Source organism: Dufourea novaeangliae, unplaced genomic scaffold, assembly GCF_001272555.1.
Source record: "Dufourea novaeangliae isolate 0120121106 unplaced genomic scaffold, ASM127255v1 scaffold228, whole genome shotgun sequence".
NCBI classification, from domain to species: Eukaryota; Metazoa; Arthropoda; class Insecta; order Hymenoptera; family Halictidae; genus Dufourea; species Dufourea novaeangliae.
This window is the reverse complement of record NW_015374150.1, coordinates 3,091,137-3,112,355: the sequence shown is the minus strand read 5'-3', so window position 1 is coordinate 3,112,355 and position 21,219 is coordinate 3,091,137. Positions and strand designations below refer to the sequence as shown.

The 21,219-nt window shown below is 41.9% G+C and overlaps 2 protein-coding genes across 3 annotated transcripts; both read right to left on the bottom strand.

The window, feature by feature from the left end:
• Positions 1–1,783: 1,783 nt before the first annotated feature.
• LOC107191802 lies at positions 1,784–4,852 on the bottom strand. 2 transcript variants are annotated; one of them, XM_015580917.1, is made up of 7 exons: positions 4,836–4,852; positions 4,044–4,220; positions 3,892–3,973; positions 3,606–3,694; positions 3,362–3,473; positions 2,975–3,042; positions 1,784–2,194 (listed from the first exon to the last, which is right to left on the bottom strand). In XM_015580917.1, the coding sequence occupies exons 2-7, from the start codon at positions 4,113–4,115 to the stop codon at positions 2,177–2,179; spliced, it is 441 nt and encodes a 146-aa protein (XP_015436403.1). In that variant the 5' UTR covers positions 4,116–4,220; positions 4,836–4,852; the 3' UTR covers positions 1,784–2,176. The 2 variants fall into 2 exon arrangements, with proteins under 2 accessions (XP_015436403.1, XP_015436404.1); XM_015580918.1 differs by having other exon boundaries at positions 4,044–4,204.
• An 823-nt stretch (positions 4,853–5,675) lies between these two features.
• LOC107191803 (general odorant-binding protein 72-like) lies at positions 5,676–6,769 on the bottom strand. Its single transcript, XM_015580919.1, has 5 exons — positions 6,662–6,769; positions 6,477–6,555; positions 6,197–6,285; positions 5,981–6,092; positions 5,676–5,883 (listed from the first exon to the last, which is right to left on the bottom strand). The coding sequence occupies exons 1-5, from the start codon at positions 6,725–6,727 to the stop codon at positions 5,798–5,800; spliced, it is 432 nt and encodes a 143-aa protein (XP_015436405.1). The 5' UTR covers positions 6,728–6,769; the 3' UTR covers positions 5,676–5,797.
• Between the last annotated feature and the right edge of the window lie 14,450 nt (positions 6,770–21,219).

Sequence of the window (21,219 nt, the reverse complement as noted above, 5' to 3'; positions counted from 1 at the left end):
TTTTTACATAACACGTTTTAATTGCAGCCTCTGTAGAATAACCAATTCGCGTCGTCCGTCTCCGATTCTTTCGCGAAAATTGCTCTTGATTGATCACGTTCTGAGAACCACGAGATACTGTATCGTGTTTTACCGTCCTATAAACCAAGAAAATAATTGTTGTCGTATAAATTGACATAATTAGTGTCCGTGTTATTCTCATAATTTTTATTATTCAGCGGGGCAGTTATTAAATCTGATCGTGGAAGAACCGTCAGGTTCTGCTCGAAAGATACGAAAAGAAAGTTTTGTATGATTTCTTAATTCTCTTCATGTATAACTATTGTTTTACATGACGATGTCGTAATCCGTGAAACGATGTCTGCGAAAAATCCTCGAACTTTGCCTGTCTGATTGTTTCATCGAATCGTGTATCCCTGCTGTATTTATCGCGTGCAGTCGCAGCGTTGTTAAGTGCATTGCCAAGTTCTTGCCACTGGCATGCTTAATCTTTAGACAATTAGTGCGATCATGAAATAACACGAGTCGGCCGAAGCCTACTAGATACTTACGCTCTACACCTGCTGTTGATTTTTTCGTGGAGTATCGATCACTTATCTTTGTGTATATTCCACACCTGAAATGTATTATGAACATAATCACCTTACATATACGATCTCAGAACATAACGAAATCAGAAATATTATCAGTACTAAATCGTGAATTACGCGATGTATGCAATCTGTTGAAATTATCAAAACTAATCAGACGATCATTTATCTATACATAGTCTACGTTGGTTAATCGTTTTCACAGTTTTTGCTCTTTTGTGCTCCATGAAAGTTCGTGTCCTGCTATTACGTTGTACGTCAAAGGGTTCGCTACACAGTTGGCTGCGAAAAATCTATTTACGTATGTAATTGTCCAGACGATAAATCGAACGGCTTCTAATTAGAGAGAGAGATTGTAAACCAGTTCGCGTGTATCGTGGAACCGCGACGGTGACGCATGAAAACCGGACTGAATTTTTCTTCTCGATCCGTGGCCTCCGGTCGAATTAATTTCAGTATTATTGAAGTTACGACGGGATTAAATCTAACTCGAGTCCCGTGGAAACCGGTTCCAGGATGGCCGCCGATCAAAATATTTCACCGATTCAACCAGTTGTCTGTGAATTTGTCTCGTAGCGCCGGCTGACTCACGGTCGCGATGGAATAAAAAATTAATCAGGCAAATGCGACGTAGCGTGGGAAACTTTTGTATATGATTGCTAAATCGGTGAAACGTGTCGGACGATCGTTCAAATAAAATCAAAAATAGTATGCGTTGAAATTTATACGAGCAAAACTGGAGGCTCCTTCAATCGTAGTTGATATTAGGTGTGCTAACGAGTGATTTATTATTCTTGAGAGGAGGTAATAGTTTGGCGATAGACAAAAATAAAATAATATTTAAATTGCCTGGAAAACATACTGAATTGACAATAAGTAGGTACATCTAATATATTTGATTAGAATAAATTCAGAAACATTTCAACAAACCATCGTTTAATAACAATTGTTATACGAATACGTAACATGTCATCCTGTTCCCGTAATATTGTCATTTTCGTATCGATTATTCTTAGTCTACTTTATTGGAAGGGACAATGGATAGTTGTCGATACAATAGAACAATACGAACTAACAAAAAATATATGTGAGTACATTTGACGATGGAACAGCCATAGAATATCGCTGGAAAAAATGAGAGACGAATTCTTGGAAAATTCAAAAAAGTACACGGACAATAAGGTTCAGGGGTGTGAAAATTTAAGAAAAGAGTATTAATTATGATTGTTAATTTTATACAATGGATACTGTAGTATTTGGGAACACAGTTAATCAAAATTTATTATTCTGTGCTTACAAATCGATTGCTCATTCATCGTAAAGCAACCATAGGGGTTGCGTTAACAGCCTGTAGCCTTGATTCGAAGGTTTCGATTATAGTTTGTCGTCGATCGTTGAATCGTGTGTTTAAACTCTTCTACAGTTCGGTTTAGTTTTGTTTCGGCAGCCCATGGCTTCGTCTTGATTACGACGACGACGACGACGACGATGATGTTGAGAATGTGGATGGCGAAAGGACGGAGACTCCGTCTCGGTCACATGATCACTCTGCGAATTGGCACGCAGAATTTTTTCCTGAGAATCATTCATGGAGCTAGGTACAGCTGCAACAGAAAAAAAATAATATTATATCCTCGAAAATTAAGTTGAAATAAAATGATTAAGGTAAAGGGAATGATGGGATAGCGTCCAAGATTTAACTTAAACTTAATTCAGTTCTATCCTACCATAGGGTATACTGGAAGATTCGCAAAGAAACGCGTTAATTATTTCATGACACATCTTTAGATTGCAATCTCTAAATCTTCAATTTTTCTCTTGAAACGTTTATTCGAATCATAACCATAAACATGCTTTCACTGAATGCACAGTACAGACTCCTGTCGATTATCATCTGGCTTGTTCTACACGATTATTTTTTTCCCCCCCTGGGGGGGGGGGGAGGCATTGGAACCTGTCAAGTGCATACTTTATTGCCCCTCCGCTTTTGCTGCCGAGGCTCGGACTTCGGACAAAAAAAAACAAATTTACGATGGTCTGAAGCATTTTTCCCTATAAGATTATTATTCTGGCGGGGACCTGAGTTCGGGACGATAATCGAGAAGAGTCTGTAATTATGACACAAATGATTCGGTATATACGAACGATGCGGATTGTTGCCGACTGAATGCAATCTTGCGATTGTATGTTTCACCATTGTTTTTCAGACAATAGTTGTTACATTCTTGCAATCTTTCGATTCTGTTCAGTTCGATTCGCACACGTGCAACGTAACTCTTCGATACCATATACTATTGTATTTGCGACTTTTGTGCACCAAACAAAACGCCACATGATTTACATCCGCGCTGTGATCGTGATGATTGGGCGTGACATAAGATTACCTCGGGATCCGTGTCGAAAATGCATTTCCCGAATTGCCACGCGACCTCGCATCCCTCAGTGGCGGTCACTGAAAAGTAAATTTAGACGTTCCGGTATTGAAGGTCTCTTGAAACCGTGATACGAAAATCGTTTCGTATCGATCCTGTACACGCGTGTGTGTGTGATATATAGACTACGTATTTTATGCATTTATAGGTTGTAGAGCTCTGTGAAATACAAGAAAAGACAAAACTTTCGACAGATGAACCGAGTTTTTTTATTTCATTTTGAATCTAATAATATACTTGAGGGAAGAAGAAAATTTCTAATTCGGTTTCTGTCTTTATGAGTTACTTTATAAAATGTCATTTTGCATACAAATCCGCAGTCGAGTGATATGGAAATACCTAGTGGTCGGCAGACTTCGATCGTGTGATCGACTCGCGGTGCAACCTCGTCCACCATCAGGAGGCGGGAGTTCTTCGCGAAAAATTCGTACTGGATCTCGTCGTTCTTCATCTGAAAGCAGAACATATGAACAATTCAGTTCTCAGCTGCGGAATATATTCACCGAAGCGAAGTTAATTGAGTGCACCGGTGTTTTCGAATACAATTAATTCACAATGTCGTAAAAAATGTATCGTTGCTAACCGCTTTGGTCGTAGTCAATATACATCTCATGTAGCACATCAGCCTCTCGTCCTTTGGAAACTCGCCTTTGTGTTGACCGTCCAGAAGTTCTGCGCAAGTGAAATCATTCTTAATCGATGGGATTCGATGAAGCTTCTTATAAAAATGTGAATCTTTCCAACAGTTACTCTACTTTGCGACACATTCAGTAACGCAACAACAATACGATAACACAGCAAGGGGAAGGGGGGTGATCTATGATAAATATCGTTCGCCAGTATTGGACGTAAGTCTCGTGTCGATGTACCTTTAGGGGCGTCGGTCTTCTTCGCGCAGACTTTCCTCAGATTCTTGATCGATTTCTTGGCCTCCTCTATGGTCATTTTTTTCTACGAATGCAAAGACCGGTCACTTGAAACGCCTCATTCGCGGGATCGAGAATGATCGAATTGAACTCACACACTCCGCGTCCTGTACGGCCATAAGGACGACCGTCACAGCCACTGCGAGGCAAATGCTAAGGCTCTTCATGTTAACTCTCGGCTATTCCCACCTGGATCGTGTCTACTTCTTCTTCTTCTTTTCGTCTAGCTCTGCAAATCCTGATACGCACTTGCGTGCTATAAACAGAAACGACTGAAACACGTTGGAAGCAGGTATGCAAAAGTAACTTGTAACTTAGAGTTATGCTTATTGAATACCATTAGAGAAGAATTGAGGCAACATGTACATACGTCAAAAACAAAATTATAACGAAACCGTGCAATAAAGAAGAGAAGTTATGGAAATTGTGAGCACTACGGATGTTTATGCAAATATAGATTTGCGTTGCCCAATTGACAGAAACTGGAATCAAATCAAAGTTTCTTTGGTATATTTATTATTTTACTAGATTCAAAAGAAAATACAAACCTTCAACTTTATCAGACTTTCGACTACACAATCGTATGTATGACTACAACTAGTCGACTACACAATCGTAAGTGCTATAAATGCATAAAATCCGCAATGTACTGATAAAACAGGATACAGTAAATCCTTGATGAGTGTTCGAACGCTCCTGGACACCGACAAGGAGAGGTCTCACCTGTGTAACGCTGACTTTCTAATGAGGTTTACGCCAGTGATTAAGCTAGGAATTGAGAAGCCACATGTGGCCACTAGTTTATAAAATATTAAATGTTCAATGTCGAGGAGCCTTCGAACACTCATCGAGGATTTACAGACTTTACGATTCGCTGTATTGGGTACCTTGTAATTAATTTTGGTTAATCCCCAAGTGCTATACCTGGCTGAACGGTGTCACAGGATCGCTCTGTCGTCGAATAGATCAGAAACTATGGTACACATCCTCGGCTCCGTTCACCCTCGATGAAAATCGAACGCGAAACAAGGAACCGTACCCTTTTATACTCTGTCGCGATGGGCCAGCAGAGCAGTAGGAGAACGAACAATTTTTGTGTCTCCGGTGACACACACACACACACACAGGTGGGCCCTGTGATTACCGTGTATCAACCGTGCGATTAGAGTTCGCCCGCAACCTCCACTTTTGTAAACAATTCCCGGGAGGTTAACAGCTGCCGCGCCGGAAAAGGAGGAGCGACGACCAGCCGTACGTAATAAGTTGCATCGGGACCGCGCAATGATTATGCAAGGATTGCGTTCACCGCCCGATGTGACTCCACGGATCGATTCTGTTAAGATACCTGTTATTCCGAACGACGAATCGTATTATCGTTCTTTATCGAGGTCGAGGTTGAATATCGTTGGTCGGAGGGGTCGTAATCGTTCCGTTCGCGATTTTGTGAGAAGAAGTTAAGGGGGCATCATTGTAATTTTTCGTACATGTTTGTTCACATTTCATGGAAGCACATTACAATTTTCGTATTTCGAGTATATTCGAATATACCGCAGTGGTTCTTCTTCGATCAGTGAATCGTAGATGAGAATGATTATATGGAGATTAATTCTATTTTTCGCTTCATCTCTATTTTTCAACGAAAAGATCCGCGGCCTCGAGTGGTGTCGAATCATTCGAAACGTCACTTCAATCAAGCACGATCGTACTTCTATCATAATACGTTTATTTGTATTTCATAAAAATAAATGTACAAAGCTAATATGGTTATCGTTCGGTTGGTTCTTCCGTGAGGTTCTTGTTTTCTGAAAACGATTTCGTGTAGCGACTGTTTGGTTGCACATTCGTTCGCTTACGGAAAGAAAAACACTTCTGGGTCCGCTTCGTAGACGCATTTCGTGTATTGGTAGGTCATTTTGCACGGTTCAGTGTCGTACTCTGTGCAACAGTGATTTCGGGTGGTTGAGTATGGACTCGACTATTTTTCTACTACGTTTATTATACACATATAAGTTATCGAAATCACAGGTCTTACCTCTGTTTTTGCACAGCCTCACCGCGGCCTTCACTCGTGGCGCCATGTCAGGGGGCATCGACGCGTCTATTTGTTTCATTACCATCTTGAAGTCGATTTCATTGTTTTTGAACTGAACAGCAAACATATCGACGAGTGTCGTTAACTCACACGATGGTTGATTAATAATTAATACGCGTTAATGTTTTCCGTGTATTAGAATTATATTAATCTTACGCTTCTCATCGTCTTCATGATACAGTGCGTGTAACACTCGAGATTAGGATCGTCCGGGAATTCTCCCCTTTTTATTCCTGCGACTAGCTCTGAAAGTGTGCACAAGAATGCCAATCAATTTCTATGTTTTCCTAGCTTATATAAAAAAATACACAGAATATTTGTTAACGATTGAAAAGAGGATCTATTGATATCTCTAATGACCTTAAGACTCTATGGATCAATGGCGAAAAATTGCACCGCGTTATACTATGATTAAATTAAAATTGTTTAATATTACCTTCGGTCGTGTCGATCTTTTGCAGACATGCGTTCCGCATACTCTTGGCAATTTTCTCCATTTGTTCCTGACTGACGGCCTACGGATCGACAAAATTAATAACGACACCAAATCCTAGAAACGAATCTACTTTTTTCGATCGATCCATTCACGTTTCGTACGATCGATTCGTTCACGTAACTTACACTTTCCACAGGGGTCAACGCCGCGATTACTAACGAAATTCCAACGAACAACTGCGACGAGCCCATCTTTCTCGAGTTTCGCGACCGGAATCAGAAAACCGGGACTAAAAGTGCAAAGATCTGCGTGTTTTTGTTCGGTCCTCGGCCTTATAAAACCCCACGGTTGGTCATTTGCATGTCGATGACTGGACGTTCGCAACGAAATTACGATGGAAACCGGTGTTTTTCGGCCCCGATGACAAGTTAGCTGATTTTATGTATCGTTATATGAACCACCCGCTTACTTCCGGAATAGGAATCGTGCAATTAAAGTTTCGCGGATTACTGGCGGTCGTATTTTCTCGAATTCCATCCGAATAGATGTAATCCTAACCCTATAACGCCTGAATTTTCGTTTTAAGAGAAAAGAAAACGATTTTTATACATATTCATATATATTCATAGATACGAAAAAATACATGATACTAATATTTTATTTCATAATTTAAAATACTTAATCATACGACAGCAGTGAAAACGAAAGGGTTAAGAGTTTCATCGTTAATTCAACGGACCCTCCGTATCATCCTGTATTATCGTATACATATGTCCCATTTCTACTTAACTTGTGGGCACGTCTGCGCGACAAACTGTTCTCCGTTAGATAGAATACTCATCCTGAACCATACGCGCGCGCAATCTTCGTCGTATCACGTGGCGGAGGCGTAACGAACGTGTAAATCATTTAAGCACGAAACTGCCGACTGGATTCGCTTTCGAGCAACCGATACACACAGTTTATATTACCTGCCCGTGCGATCCGGTGCGTGTCTTCGGAGCCAGATCGTCCCTTTGGCCCGCGGTTTCGTGCGTTATAACGAACAGAGAAGCAAGTTCGTGAACGTTTGCTCGTTTCCGTCCTGGACTTCCATCCGCGAACGCTGGTTGTGACTCGCGTGAATGTCGAACCCTTGTATCTCGAGAGACACCCTTAAAACAGGACCATCTGCCCAGATACCGACCCTCCACGACGTCGCCATTAGTCCGAGGGCCACTCAACGTCGGCTCGATAATTACATTTTTTTCTGTCTCCCTTTCTTCCGTCTCGATCGTCCCACGTCGTCTCCACGCGATTAATTTCCACCTGATCGTCTATCGTCCATCCAAAGGGGACCCACTCGTGCTCTTCTTCTTTCGTCTTGAAGAGCTTTTGTCACGATCAACCGGATTCCACCCTTATTCCTTCTTATCCGAAATGGACCTGGGGTTCGTGAGGGTCGAGCCAATTCTTTGTTTTTTGTCTCCTTGTTTTTGTTTTTTAGAATTAGACGATTTATGGTTGTCTCTGGGATACCTTTTGATTCGTCTCTCCGTAGATTAACATTCGATTCTATCGTGTGCGTCGCTTTGGGACCATTTTGAGCGACGTTTTTGTATACGGTTTCGATCTCGGTGAAATAGGTTACCCGGCGAAGGATGAACACGTTCGAATCGATACGCGTCCAAGGATCTCCGATAACAGCGAAAGTCGACATCACGATTTCGCGGATTGTATCGTTGGAAAACGGGCACGCAGGAGCCAGATGTGGGTGAAGGAAGCCCGGTCTGTTGCGCGATCGAATTCTTCGGGTTCCACACGATGTCGCCTCGTGACGAAACCCCGTTATTGCCGAGTGTATTTTTAGTCGACGTGAATTATCGCCGATTGCGTGAAATTCGACTGAAGATCACGTTCACGAGTGAATCCAAAACACCCGAAGAAATGAATATGATCTTACAAGACAAACGTAAAGTAACTAATAATGATACTGTGAAAGTCCTCTCAATTCGTTAGATTTCGCCCCACTGTTAGACAAGGATCCTGCTTCCCGTTACTTTTTGAAGTTACCGCCCAAACGACGCTGCGCATCGAACCGCCCACCATTTACGAAATCCTATTACCTGCTTCACAGGAGACCCGGGCAAATTAGAAGAGGCGAAAATGCTCCCCAAGAAGCATAACGGCTTTGTCGTTGAAGTTCCTTCGTGTCCGCGGAAGGGTTGAAACAACAAAGAAAACCGATTCCTCTCTCACTTCCCCTTGATCCTCTATTTCCTTGCCCGTTAACGAGCCGACAATCTCAGCTCGTGTTCGACGCAACTATGACCTTCATCCTGATCCATGGAGGGGTAACACGGAAGGAAAATCTTGTTGGGGCACAAGGTAGAAAAAAAACGGGGGGAAAACGGGAACGATAGGGCCAACAAAACATTCGCGGGGAATCGTGGAAAGTAGGAAGGGCAGCGAACGAAGTATGAGAATAACGTGACCCCCGCCCGGTTGGTCTAATTAAACGCCTTTAATTAGCGATAATAAGCGAGCTTGCGTCTCGCGGCAGCTCGAGGATCTTGCGTAACGAACATCTTGTCGATAAGCCGGTCTTTCGTCGAGAATTACAATAATACAGCCTCGGAATAATCGTGCGGCCGCGGACGCATCAAATTGGATGGAAGATGTTATCGGTGTAGGATATAGCCGATCTCATCCTTCCTAGTCTGTTATTTTTTCTTTTTTTTAGTATTACGTGAGATTTAAGTCTGTTTAGCTGGCACAAACTAGATGATCGTTATTGGAAGTCATTATTATGCGAATAAACGTAACTTATATTTCTAGTTAAGTATGATATCGTTTCGTTAAGATCGAGCTAACTTTTGTCTCTCGGCTTTGGTATGGTAAAATAGATACAGACTTCTCTTGATTTTATCGTCTGGCTTATTCTACACGATTATTGTTCAGTTTTTTTGCCATGTTTGTTGCCGAGGCTTCGGGCAAAAAACGAATTTACGAGGGTCCGAAACATTTCTCCGTATACGATTATTGTCCCAGTGCGGACCTGATTTCGGGACGATAATCGAGAGGAGTCTGTACTATGAATAACATCGTGAGTTTGCTTACGAGCTTTTAATTAGAGACAAAGAAACGAAATGCGCCATGGGTACGACTATTTCTGCTCAATATCATAGAGAATAAATATTAAAATAGGAACAATTCGCTAAGAAATGATCAAACGCGTTTGTATTTCGAAGAGTCATCGTCTTTCCATACACATACACACGTTTTACGCTCTTCGGCACAATGTTGCAACCGTTCCGTTGTCAGAATGGCGGCGGGGCCCGTAAACCGTAGCTCGTAAAAACGCGAAGTAAATGAACAGTTCGGACGTGAAACGCGTTCTCGTGGACGGGCGGAAACTTCTCCCGTCCGCCTAATAAATTAATCGCGTGACCTGTCGCGATTAAAGGCCGCCCTTTGTGATGCTAATTACCGTTCAATTAAAACCCCGGTGTCTTCGGACCCGTCGCTCGAATTAGCTTCTCAACCCGCGCCGATTCGAAGGAACTTACTTTCTGCGGGAAATTTAAAGCAAATTGCTTAAAAAATCCAGGCTCCTTGGCTGGAGTCCGATGATGCAAAACGGACGTCACGATGAGGGAGAGCTCGGAATCCGAGCCCAGGGCTTTTGTATAAAAAGAAAATGTTGAGCAATTAAACCGTACATACACGTCGCCGTAGGTAGGCTCGGGATACGGATTATTTTAATTTCATATTCGTGGACGTATCGCTTCGAGCGTGAATTTCCGCCAAGCTGAATATTTTCCACAGCCGGAATAGGAAACGGAGTCGGCGAAAAAAAAGACGATTTCGACTCGTATCGCTCTTTGCTGTTTTTACTTCTTGCTCCGTGTGTATGAGACCGCGTGCACACAGAGACGCGTGGCATAATCGTATCCGTTTCCTGGGTTTCGAGCTCGGTCCACGTCCATTTGACGATAAACAAACTGAAATCGTAGCGCTACTCAAAATAATCATCGTACAGTTTTCTACCTCCGAGCGTGTTCCCCTTTTCCCTACGATTTTTCACGGCAGCCGACGATCCTCTCCAGCCCGTTTTAATGGTTTAATAAACTCCACTTGAAACGTCGAACGAGCCTCTGCGTCTATTCGAATTTAAACACGACTTTGAGTACAGTTATATACTGGTTTAACGTAATTTTAATTTATTAAACTACATTACTGCTCGTATTCGACAGAATGAACGACAGTTTTCTGGATGAATTTATGATTTATGGAATAACGAAACATGGAGTGTGAATGATATAAAGTATTTCGCCGCGTAGAAGGTGTACTGGGTGTTCTGTAATTAATAATGGAATAACAACCATAACGATTCTATTGTAATACCTTCGTGAATTGACGAAATAAGTACATTCTGCACAAGTACTAACGAGTACTTAATGATCACTTCATGTAAAATTGAACTCTGTTTCGTTATTAATGTTTCTGTTACAGCTACAATTAGTCAAAGTAAAATTTCCATCATTATTGTAATGATCGTCATAAGGAAATTTAAGATTCTGAGATTTATTTATCCCTAGCCACTCGGAGCCTCGCGGAGGCACTCTGATCGCATTAGCGAGTAGCATGGAATCCTTGCATATTACGACCAATCAATGACGCTTAACTCAAACAAAGGGGATTGAACCGGGGGAAGAACAAAGGTGGATCGTAATGAAGCCTGACACCGGGCAATTAGCGGGAGTCCGGCTCGTTTTTTGATTTAATTGCCGCCGAATGTCGAGCCGTAACGACATTATAACTGGCTTTCATCGTTCCAGATATCGCGTCGAAGGGCTGACTTTAACATCGTCTCTATGATTTGGATGACGACGAAACTAAACGTAAAAGTTGTTTTATGTTTTTCCATTCCGAATGCTTTAATACCAATTTATAAGACACTGGTCATTACGTATTTCATTATACGATGCCTATGATTAGCTCTGGACAATTTTGTGTCGCAGTTTCAATAACCAATTACGTAACAATGACGAGCTCCTGAACGACAGGTAATAACTATACGATGTAATGGTCTGTCACTGCACTATAATAAAATTTACGATAATGTCGTTCGAGAGATGTCGAGAAACAATGTCTGGAAACGTTGATTTTCGGGACATTTCGGAAGATGATTTCGCGATCGCATGCAGGATTTCAGAAATGTTGTTTTTAAGAAACATAATGCTGATTCGATATGGGAGCGTGTGTGTGTGTACCGAGAATACTGTAATTTCCTTAATTATAAAAATGCTCTCGCGAACGACCGAACAAAGACGGTCTAACGGAAGCAGCGAATATAATTATACATATATGTAGTTCGTTGCAGTTAATTGGCGATACCATTCGAAGATTTGTCGGTATGTTTTTTTAATCTTCAAGATTCTTCCCACAATTCGTGTTTTGTCCTGGAATAATACATTTTACGAGGTAACGTCTAAGAATTTCTATTACATCCTCCCGGAAGGAAATTCTTGCGATTCTTTCGTCGATCTTTAAATCCTCCGATATTCTGTAGATTTTTAGTCAACAATAATTTCAAGAGAAGCATAATTTGATAAAGTATGTAATAAGAATAATAATTCGACACGAGTGTCTTCGATTAAAATACTTTTTTCTTTGAAAGTATTGAATTAATTCGATTAATTCTCGTTATTTATTGGACGGTGATGGATTTAGGAGAATACCTACGGACAATTTCGTCTCCTCGTTGCACGGGAGATACGGTGATGGCTTCGGAGCAAACGCTTTCACCGCGGTCTCGTTTATTAATAAACAGCCTGGAACTCCGTTCCGTTCCTTCCTGCCTTCTATTTTTCTTTTAATGAAGACGTACTCGCCGCGACTGTACAAAACGTACACTCGGTATATTTTCGCCGGATGATTCAGCGCCGGTACGAAACACGCGCCTCCGCATCTTTCTTCCCCCTCTGCCCTCTGTATTTTTAATGTTCACGCGGTTGTTATCCGCATTGAATCTCGTTACGAACTGCGGCACGGAAATTTCGTTCCGACGAAAATTTCGGCAACAATCGCTTGTAATCCCGTTAATACTATAGACGTTAATCTTTCGCCGCGGTGGAAATAACATTTGCTGCTAATTTCAGAAGCAATTTTTATGCGCAGAGTACAACACGAGGTAATAATTGCAACCAGTATCGTTGCACTGTTTTTATGTAACATAATTGCAAGGTCGTAAATAATGCGATATATAATTTACGTCTGTAATTTGGAATACATTAACACTAAATAAGATTTTACTCGAAAACGTGACAAGGTACAGTGTATAGAGACGAGGCAAGTTCTTATTCGTTTATATTGGAATTTTTATTTCTTCTTATCTGGTATGTGTCATTTTCTTTTCGGAGTAAAAGTTGAAGGTTTCAGTTCTTCTTTAGTCATTTTAGAAACAGAGAATACTTTATATAACCTGTGAGATTTTTAAAACTGTATTCATTTCGAGCGAACACATTTAATGACGTTAATCACGATTGTCACTGATGGACTATAATTCCATATTTTATTCCTAATTCGTAACTACACATTATTACGTTTATAAATTACTCTATTCCGTAATCATGCTTAAAGAAAGAAAGGACCAAGTTGAAATAGATTTGTAAAACAATAAGCAGTCAAGACATATTTTTATCCACTTAACGCAATTCCCTTTTTAACGAATTATTATTATCCATTGAAACTATCATTTCAACCAACATAAGTCGCGCGAAATACTGTCCATTGTAGTGGGAACAATCTGCAGGAACGAGCACACGCACACGCAAACATGATCTCATCTACGCGTGCGAGAGTTAACAACCACGAAACAACAAATTATTATACTGTTTACGCTCGAGTAGGCTGTAAGGCGCGCGGGCTCTCCGTGAAAGTCGACGGGTTTTAAGGGCACACGGGTTGTCAGTGGCTGGTGGCGGTGCTGGTGGTAATGGTTGGCGGTGGTGGTGGTGACGAAGAGGAGGTTGATGGCGATGATGATGTTAATGCTACAACCAGTGGTGCTGGAGTCTTTCTCTGGTCGTCGTCCTCTCGTCGCGTCTCGCTGAATTTAACTCGTGATCGACGTGCGGCAATTCGTGATATCGTTTCGATATCCCATTACACTCGACATCAATTCAGCAATTACATCGTTAATACCACATACATACTCAGTTTAAACTTGCAATTGTTCATCGAAACACTAAACGTTCTCTTTGCTATCTATTCATTGCTCGGTGCCTCTAGCCTAGAGATGGCCTAAATTTCATTCGAATAAATCCATACGAGAAATAGAAAAACATCTAATTATCTAGACATACTATCCACTCGAATTGATATAATAATACAATTTTCTAACATTAAAAAAAAATAGAATGGACCATTTCATCTTTTCTTCCGGTTGACGAGTTCGACCCATCTCCAGACCCCTGTGTGTATGTATTTTTGAACGGAAAGGCGATCGCGTTTGAAACCGATCCTCCGTTACCCGCGGATAAAGGGGAATTACCTGGCCCGGCCAATTACTCACCAGGTGACACACAAGAAACCATTCTCCAACGGCGAGACAAGGAATGTCAATCGCAAACAGGCCTCTTTGTTTACGTTGTGGACAGAGGTGCAGAGGCACCTGAACACGTTTTTCGAGGGCAAGGACTGCGGCTGGTACGGTTTAGTGTCTCGGTGTCCGTGGTCGAGTAAAGTCGTCGTGAGTGAGTTGTGTCACGCAACTTGTGTGTCGTCCCTTTATCGAAAACTGGTGCTCATCGCGTCTCCGCGTGAACGAACGCACGAGAGGACAAGACACGTTGTTCCCACCGCTCGGCGAAGGGGGTGGAGGAGGGCGCTTCTTTGCGTAGTTACGCGGGTGACACGTGGCACATTCGAAGGATTAGAGGGCCCCGCCACTTAGAGTGTTTGCGTTTCGGCCACGTGTCTGGGTACGTAGTCGCCACTCTAATGATTGTCGCTTATTTTTCCATGCATTTCCTTTTAAGTCTTTAGCAGAGTTTACTTTGTGGTATACACTTGTATAAACATGGTTTAAAATATTAATAAGTACCTAGCACATTTTTATCTTTTATCCAGTAACTTGTATTTTTCTATTCTTGTTCAAGGTGGAATTCTTTGATTATTGTTTATTTATTTATTTAGTAATTGAACGGGTATAAATCCAGTATATATGTATAACAATTAATGAAAATAAGATTAGAAACAGTTACATCAATATATTATACAGTATGGAATTAGTCGCCATAGGAAATTTTTAGTGTTCTTAGTACTCTATCTGGGGATGCCTTAAAGTAGTCAATAGAACCACTGAAAAAGTCAATGAGATTGTTACAATTTTCATTCGAGTTGTGACTCTTAACATAATTTGGACTAGTCGATTTATTAGTTACTCTATCGGGATGTGAGGTATTTTTTAACAACAATTGTTTATAATACCCTCCATTTTACCGGTCCAATGTCATCAGAACAACATTTCATAATTATTCCTAAAAAATCAGAATAATTTCCAATGATCTGCTGTTATTCGAACGTAACCACTTACCGAATCAAAGGAACCACACTCGCGAATAAATCGAAATATAATCGTTTCAGTAAGATTTTTTTCAAGGACACATGTAGAACAGAGCTTCTGATCGCCCATCGGCCATCACAGTCGTTGCTCGTATAAATTCGAAGGTGTTGCCACGGCTCCGTTTTTGCTCGCGGCGACGAACGAAAGGGAACGATTCATTCAGCGTACAGGAACTACGCTGGATGCGTCCACGGAATTCTCCTACTTCGCCTGGAAAACGAAACAAACCGAGAACTACGGCCTGGTGTGTGCCCGTTGGTCCTCTTCGAAAATTCACCCTCGAATTCGTGAATCCTGCGCGTGATCTGTATCGTGTTTATTTATCGTGGACTCTCGAGTAATTACAGTTAGCCGTGCGCTTCCCGTTTCCCACCGGGCGTGTAATTACGTTGATTGCTCTCTCGCGGCACCACGAAATAATAAATCGTGCCTCGTCTTCGGCCACCGCGGAATACTGATACGCATTTTCGATAAGTATAAACGACGAACGGGGAAGTGAAGCCACAACGACCGTGCGAAGAAACGCCTGAAATATCCTCCCACGACGATGATTTCGAACGAGGAAGACGGGGGGGAAAGTCGTGTCGAGGATACGAGAGCTCCTTGGTAATGTATTTGGGCACCGGTTCGGCCCACGAAATCGTGTCTGTCACCTTGGGGTCTAATATAACAGGTCTGCGAAGAGACTGAGTAAGTGATAAAATTCAAATAACAGCAGAGCATCGATAATTATTCGGATTTTTTCAGGAATAGTTATGTAATGTTATTCTGAAGACATTGGTCCGGTAAGATGGAGGGTATTATAAAAAATGTTTGTAACGTTACTATAGTCCTCGGTTCGATTATACAGGGTGTGCTTTTTAACTGGAAAATCTACTTTCCAAAATTTTCGATCGAACAGCCAACGGTAGAATAATCTAAGCTGATCACGTTTCGTGGGCCACCCCGTATACCAGTGGTGGTCAAATGTTGTCAGGATAGGGGTCATATATCGCCAATTAGAAATACTCAAGAGTCGCATCTTCTATTGGAATGGTATTAAATTGTGAGTTATGCTTACAATCCATCCGTGTATACGTCTATGTATTATACTATGTGTCAAGTTTTTAAAAAGATACTATAAAAGTATATTGAAGCTACAGTAAGGGTCTAGATTGTCTAGAAGAGCTACACTTTGGCCACCGTAGGTACATACCTTGAGTATTTTTGAATTCTTTTATATCCTCGTTCCAATCGAATTTCCGTATCACCCTGTAGATAAGGAACCATAGACTTTGCACATTTTAATTGAAACGGGTTAGAAAGGACGATCGGATCGGAGAACTGAAGGTAGTCTCAATTTGTTTTACGGTTCGTTGATTCGAGGACACGTGTTAACCGACGAGGGCCATTCTTTTCGTCCATCTTTACGAGTCCCCATAAATTTCCGGTTGATCCCCCTCCTATTTTTTTTCCTGGATCGTCTTGTACACGCGTAAAACGGCGGGGTACCGCTGGTCTTTTTTAAAGTCTGTTCGGGCTTGTTGCTCGCTAACTTATCGTTCCACGGGGCACCAACACTCTCGCCTCTGCCTACTTAGACCTCCATCCGTCCTCTCCGGCAGGCCACGGTCTGTGCTCCCTCTCTCTCTCTTCCTTTCCCTGTGGCGCGATAAAGAAGCCGTATCGCCTCAATTTAGATGCTGCACCGTTACGTTTCGTTTCATTAATGGTAATTTACATCGACGCTTGCCACGAGAGCCTCGAGTGCTCTCGTACAGTGCCACGATAGGGACCCTCGATCTCGTCGTACATTACAGTCTCCTTGTCGCCTCTTTATCGAATCACAACGATTTCTGGAACAAAATTTGTCACGCAATTTTTTTATCTTCGGTTCCATCTTCAGTCTCCTTGGAAAGTACCGAAAAAAGTATCCAATCTTCTAGAAACTACCGTGAAACGTTTCATTCAGAAGTGATTCGAGGACAATGTCCGAAGTGACGAGTACCTCGCAGTAATTCTCGATTATCGATAACTGTCAAGGAAAACGGTTCCCAGAGTGGGATACTTTCACTCTTCATCGAAGTTTCTCTCAAAGGTTTTTTTCTTTTTTGAAAGTGACGCGAATCGAAGGAAGAAGAGACGCGTGTCAAGGCTCGTCTACGGCGAGAGGCATACGGGCATGCGGGCTGGACCGTTGAGCCAATTTAAGTCTAATTTCCAACGGTGATCGAGGATCGTGATTCTGTCGTACCGTTTCCTCCGCGTTGCTAGGACGATCTAATCTTTCCTTGCATTATACAGCGACGAAATTGACCCGAAATCTTGTAAATTGTTTCATGATGATTTTTTTTAACAATAATTTTACCCTTCTAGGGAATATTTCTTCCTTTTAAGCGACTATGCATCAGAGATGAGTAAATTAATTATCTAAAAGATAAAGAAAAGTACTTCATTATTTTTAATCGTTTAAGCGTCGAAATTCCATTTTTTATAATAAAATAATACTTCTTGAATAAGTCGAAATTTGACAAACAATTATTTAATATAGCTCAGGATGACGCCCTTAGGTATTGCTGTTTTTCACTATGTATCATTCGAATAAAATTATGCTCAACTCTTCTATGGATATCGGTTAAACGCAGAGTCGTGATTTTAATGCTGTACGTTTTTTTGAAACTACACCCCCTCATCCCTCCTGAATCGTTTCGAATTCGCATTCAGCCCTCCGTGGAGCCTCGACGAATTTCTAACGACGCAAAAATGTTGAGATTACGTCTCCACGACAGGAGGATTGATCGACAGTTCTATCGTCTGCAGCTTTGTTCGCGGGAATGAAACCGAACGCGAAATATACAGGGGTGGCGGCGGCGGCGTCGGCTTTTCCGGGGAGAGCTTCTCCGAGGCTTATTACTTTTGACGTTTTTACGTTTTGCCCGTGACACCTGCTCTCCTCTCGGCTTTATTAAACCCTCGGTAGACGTCGCTTTGCAGTCCCCTCCCCCTTCTGACTGGTAAAAACAGTGATGGTTTCGAGATGGGATGACTTCTCCTGGGAGAAAGGACCGTCTTGTTCCTCGTTTCGGTGACTGAAACTGCAATATCATAGTTGTGCTTATTTACTGAAAATTTTACTGTATTCAGTGTACTTTTAGCGTATTAATAAAATTTCATAATACAAATTCGGATATCTCAATATTGCGATCACGATGTCGAGAAACAAAGAAACAGTCGAGTCTCGAGCACTCCCCGAAACGCGTGTTTCTTCGAGAGCGTGTTGGGGGGAATCTCTTCTACCAAATAGGAATCCCTTTTCCCTTCCTTGGTCGAGGCGAAGCACGATAAATCCGGGCGTACACGTCACCGTGCAATTTCCCCGTCAAGCCTTACGATCGTGACGCGACTTTGTTCCCAATAACGAAAAATATGAGCCCCCTCCGGCCCATCCCATCGTCCCGAGTAGTTCCGCCGCCGAAAGTTTCGCGTCGAATCTCATTCTTAATGGCGGGCGGACGCTAAAAGGGCCGAAATTGAATCCTAGGCTCGACGTTGTGTTCGTCGCGCGAGGGTCGACGACAAGTTTCAAAGTTTATTAGAATGGTTCAATTTTCACCCTCTCTGTGGGGGGGATTCTCGACTTTTCCTCTTGGTTCATTTCCATGGGAGCACCTAATGCGAAAAGACTTCCATTTTTATTGATCGCATGGTTTTATGTTAATGTTTGTCGACGAATTAATCTCGTTTTTCGTACTGCTGATCTTTTTGACTCGTAAAATTCTGGGACTTTATATTTATAATCTCTGAAATCTCTGTACATAATAGTAATGTGTCACAAAGATAATGATAATAGAATGTTGACAGACAGTTGCATTTATGTTTCTTGATAGAATCTAAAGACAGTTATTTAATTGTCGACGGAAGTGTTGCTTTGAACCCTCAACACGAATTCACGGGACAATTTAACGTTACATAAATTTCTATTAACTCGTAACTCTACATGTTAATGCGACATATTAAAACGGAAGATTGAATTGCCCGCCGTGAATTTAATATCCCCTTAATTATATTTCCTCGTACAGAGAGAAGCCCCTCGACATCCGACGCATGTACAGGTCCATAATTTGCCGCATTGTTGGCAAGATTTTCACGCAAGAATTTGCCCTGCGCTTCTTGTCGGGACAGTGGGGTGGTACCTTCCCCTCGTGTTCGATCCACCGTAGACGATGAATTGAATTTAGAGGCCAAGAAGCTCAGTCATGGAGCATCGAGTGGCTATGGATAAAGGTAAACTACGTTAAACATGAATGTACCGATATACACTCTACACAGGGGGGTGATTTTCGCTCCATTCCATTCCATTAATGGAAAATTTAATTTCTCAGATTACTCCGAGTAATAGCCACAGTAATAATATGTACCTAATAAATAACTACGATAATTAACCTGTCTCCTAGCAATACGAAAAAAGAAAAGCAATCGAAAGTTCCGATTTTAAAAACCTTTTATATTTTTCTCGATCGATTTAAATGGAACATCCTGTACATACATATATTCCCTTCTACAATTACGCTAATCAGACATAGAGGGACACGAGTACCGTGTTTAAATCTCTCAACAGTGTCGACAAATTATCCCCGTGAATGAATTCCCAGGTTGCCTGTAACTCATTAGACACGATTAGAAACGTGATCGACCCCATAAATTCGAAACGGTATCGCTGTCCCCGCGGGATCTGTCCTCGTCTCGTAATATCAATCCAACAAGAGCTCTCTCTTTTTTCCACCGATCACCCGTTACATTCAAGGGGGGCCCTCAACACTAACTCCCGACTCTTGACGCGAATTTACGACGGGCGTCCCATCGAAAATTCATAATGCCCCATGGACGACGAGAATATTCGCGGCGGACAATCGAAGTTCCGCGGCTTTAATCAAGCCATCGACATTCATGGCTCGCCTTGACCCCCATGGGGCCGAACCCGTACCCGGTCCTGTTATGTCACTGTTGGGGACGTAAACCGACATTCCACGTCGTAAAAGTCGAGCACAGGTATTCGCGTTACCGTCAGCCCGGTTTATTTATTTAATTACACGACGTCTGTGCCGAATTTTTTACCGCGGTCTCGCCCCGCCTAGCCCCATGCTTTCTTCGGTCCCGGAGGAACCAAAATGGCCGCGGTGAACGGTAGCTACGTGGATGTGTATTTTGGGAAAGAAATTGGAGTGCAACACGGGCGAATATATTGTTCTGCTCCTGTCGTTGGAGCTTTGGACATATAAATAGTCGTGTAACTTTTGATGAATTATTAGAACATTGTTACTCGGTTCGAACGGATGATTAAGCTTTGCAGAATCATCTATACGATAGGAATATAAAGAATTATAAAGTAATATATAAACTACGGCTCCCAAACATACTCTGTGCGGTTGCCGAAACGATAGAAGTATTAGAGGAACGTTTCCAAATTTAGACCATCGTCTAGGTTGGACCACTAACTGCAATTTCTGTACGATAGTGGTGATTACAGTAACTAACTTAATATATTGCTAAGCAACAGTTACATGTGGCAGACAAGTTATATGTGGCTCTTATTATCGAAGAATTTGCCCACCCCTGCTATAGATAGCTTCAATAGATTTAACTTTTTGAAACTCAACGTGCTTGTGCTACTTACCATTAAAGTTTCATCGGAAGAACCATTTGTTCGGTCGCATTTTACCATTCGCCCCATTCTTCGACGATTTCCACCCGCGAATAAACCATTAATTTTAGCGTTCCCATGGAGAGGAGGCGGTTCAACGTTATTCTTCATTGGTAGCCGGCAGTCATTGCCCTGATTGGTCTCGATTAAAATCGACTTGCGAAATCGTCGCGAACGATCTTCGCTGATGACATCAGACAGCTGTAAGAAAGCTTGTATGGGCAGAAGAGCGTGGTGGCACGGTCGACGTAACGCAAACACAACCAACGTGGTTTTGCGCAACGGGCCGCCCGATGAATAATTCACTCGAATCGCCCATACGGGAAAAAGGAAACGATGATAAAGTAACATTTATCGAGTCAATGAACGAGAAACGAGACTCTTTCTTTTTCTTTTTTAATTCATTCCCCGTGACATTCACACCGACGTGTATATTTTACAATAATGCTTGG

What these genes read in the sequence shown, in the direction of transcription:
- LOC107191802 (XM_015580917.1), bottom strand. Translation starts at nt 4,115, where the DNA reads ATGAAGAGCCTTAGCATTTGCCTCGCAGTGGCTGTGACGGTCGTCCTT. An exon ending in GAAGACCGACGCCCCTAAAG is followed by an intron (nt 3,695 to 3,891) that starts GTACATCGACAC and finishes TCACTTGCGCAG; the next exon opens with AACTTCTGGACGGTCAACAC. An exon ending in CGAAGTCTGCCGACCACTAG is followed by an intron (nt 3,043 to 3,361) that starts GTATTTCCATAT and finishes TTTACTTTTCAG; the next exon opens with TGACCGCCACTGAGGGATGC.
- LOC107191803 (XM_015580919.1), bottom strand. Translation starts at nt 6,727, where the DNA reads ATGGGCTCGTCGCAGTTGTTCGTTGGAATTTCGTTAGTAATCGCGGCG. An exon ending in TCATGAAGACGATGAGAAGC is followed by an intron (nt 6,093 to 6,196) that starts GTAAGATTAATA and finishes TTTGCTGTTCAG; the next exon opens with TTCAAAAACAATGAAATCGA. An exon ending in GAGGCTGTGCAAAAACAGAG is followed by an intron (nt 5,884 to 5,980) that starts GTAAGACCTGTG and finishes ACTGTTGCACAG; the next exon opens with AGTACGACACTGAACCGTGC.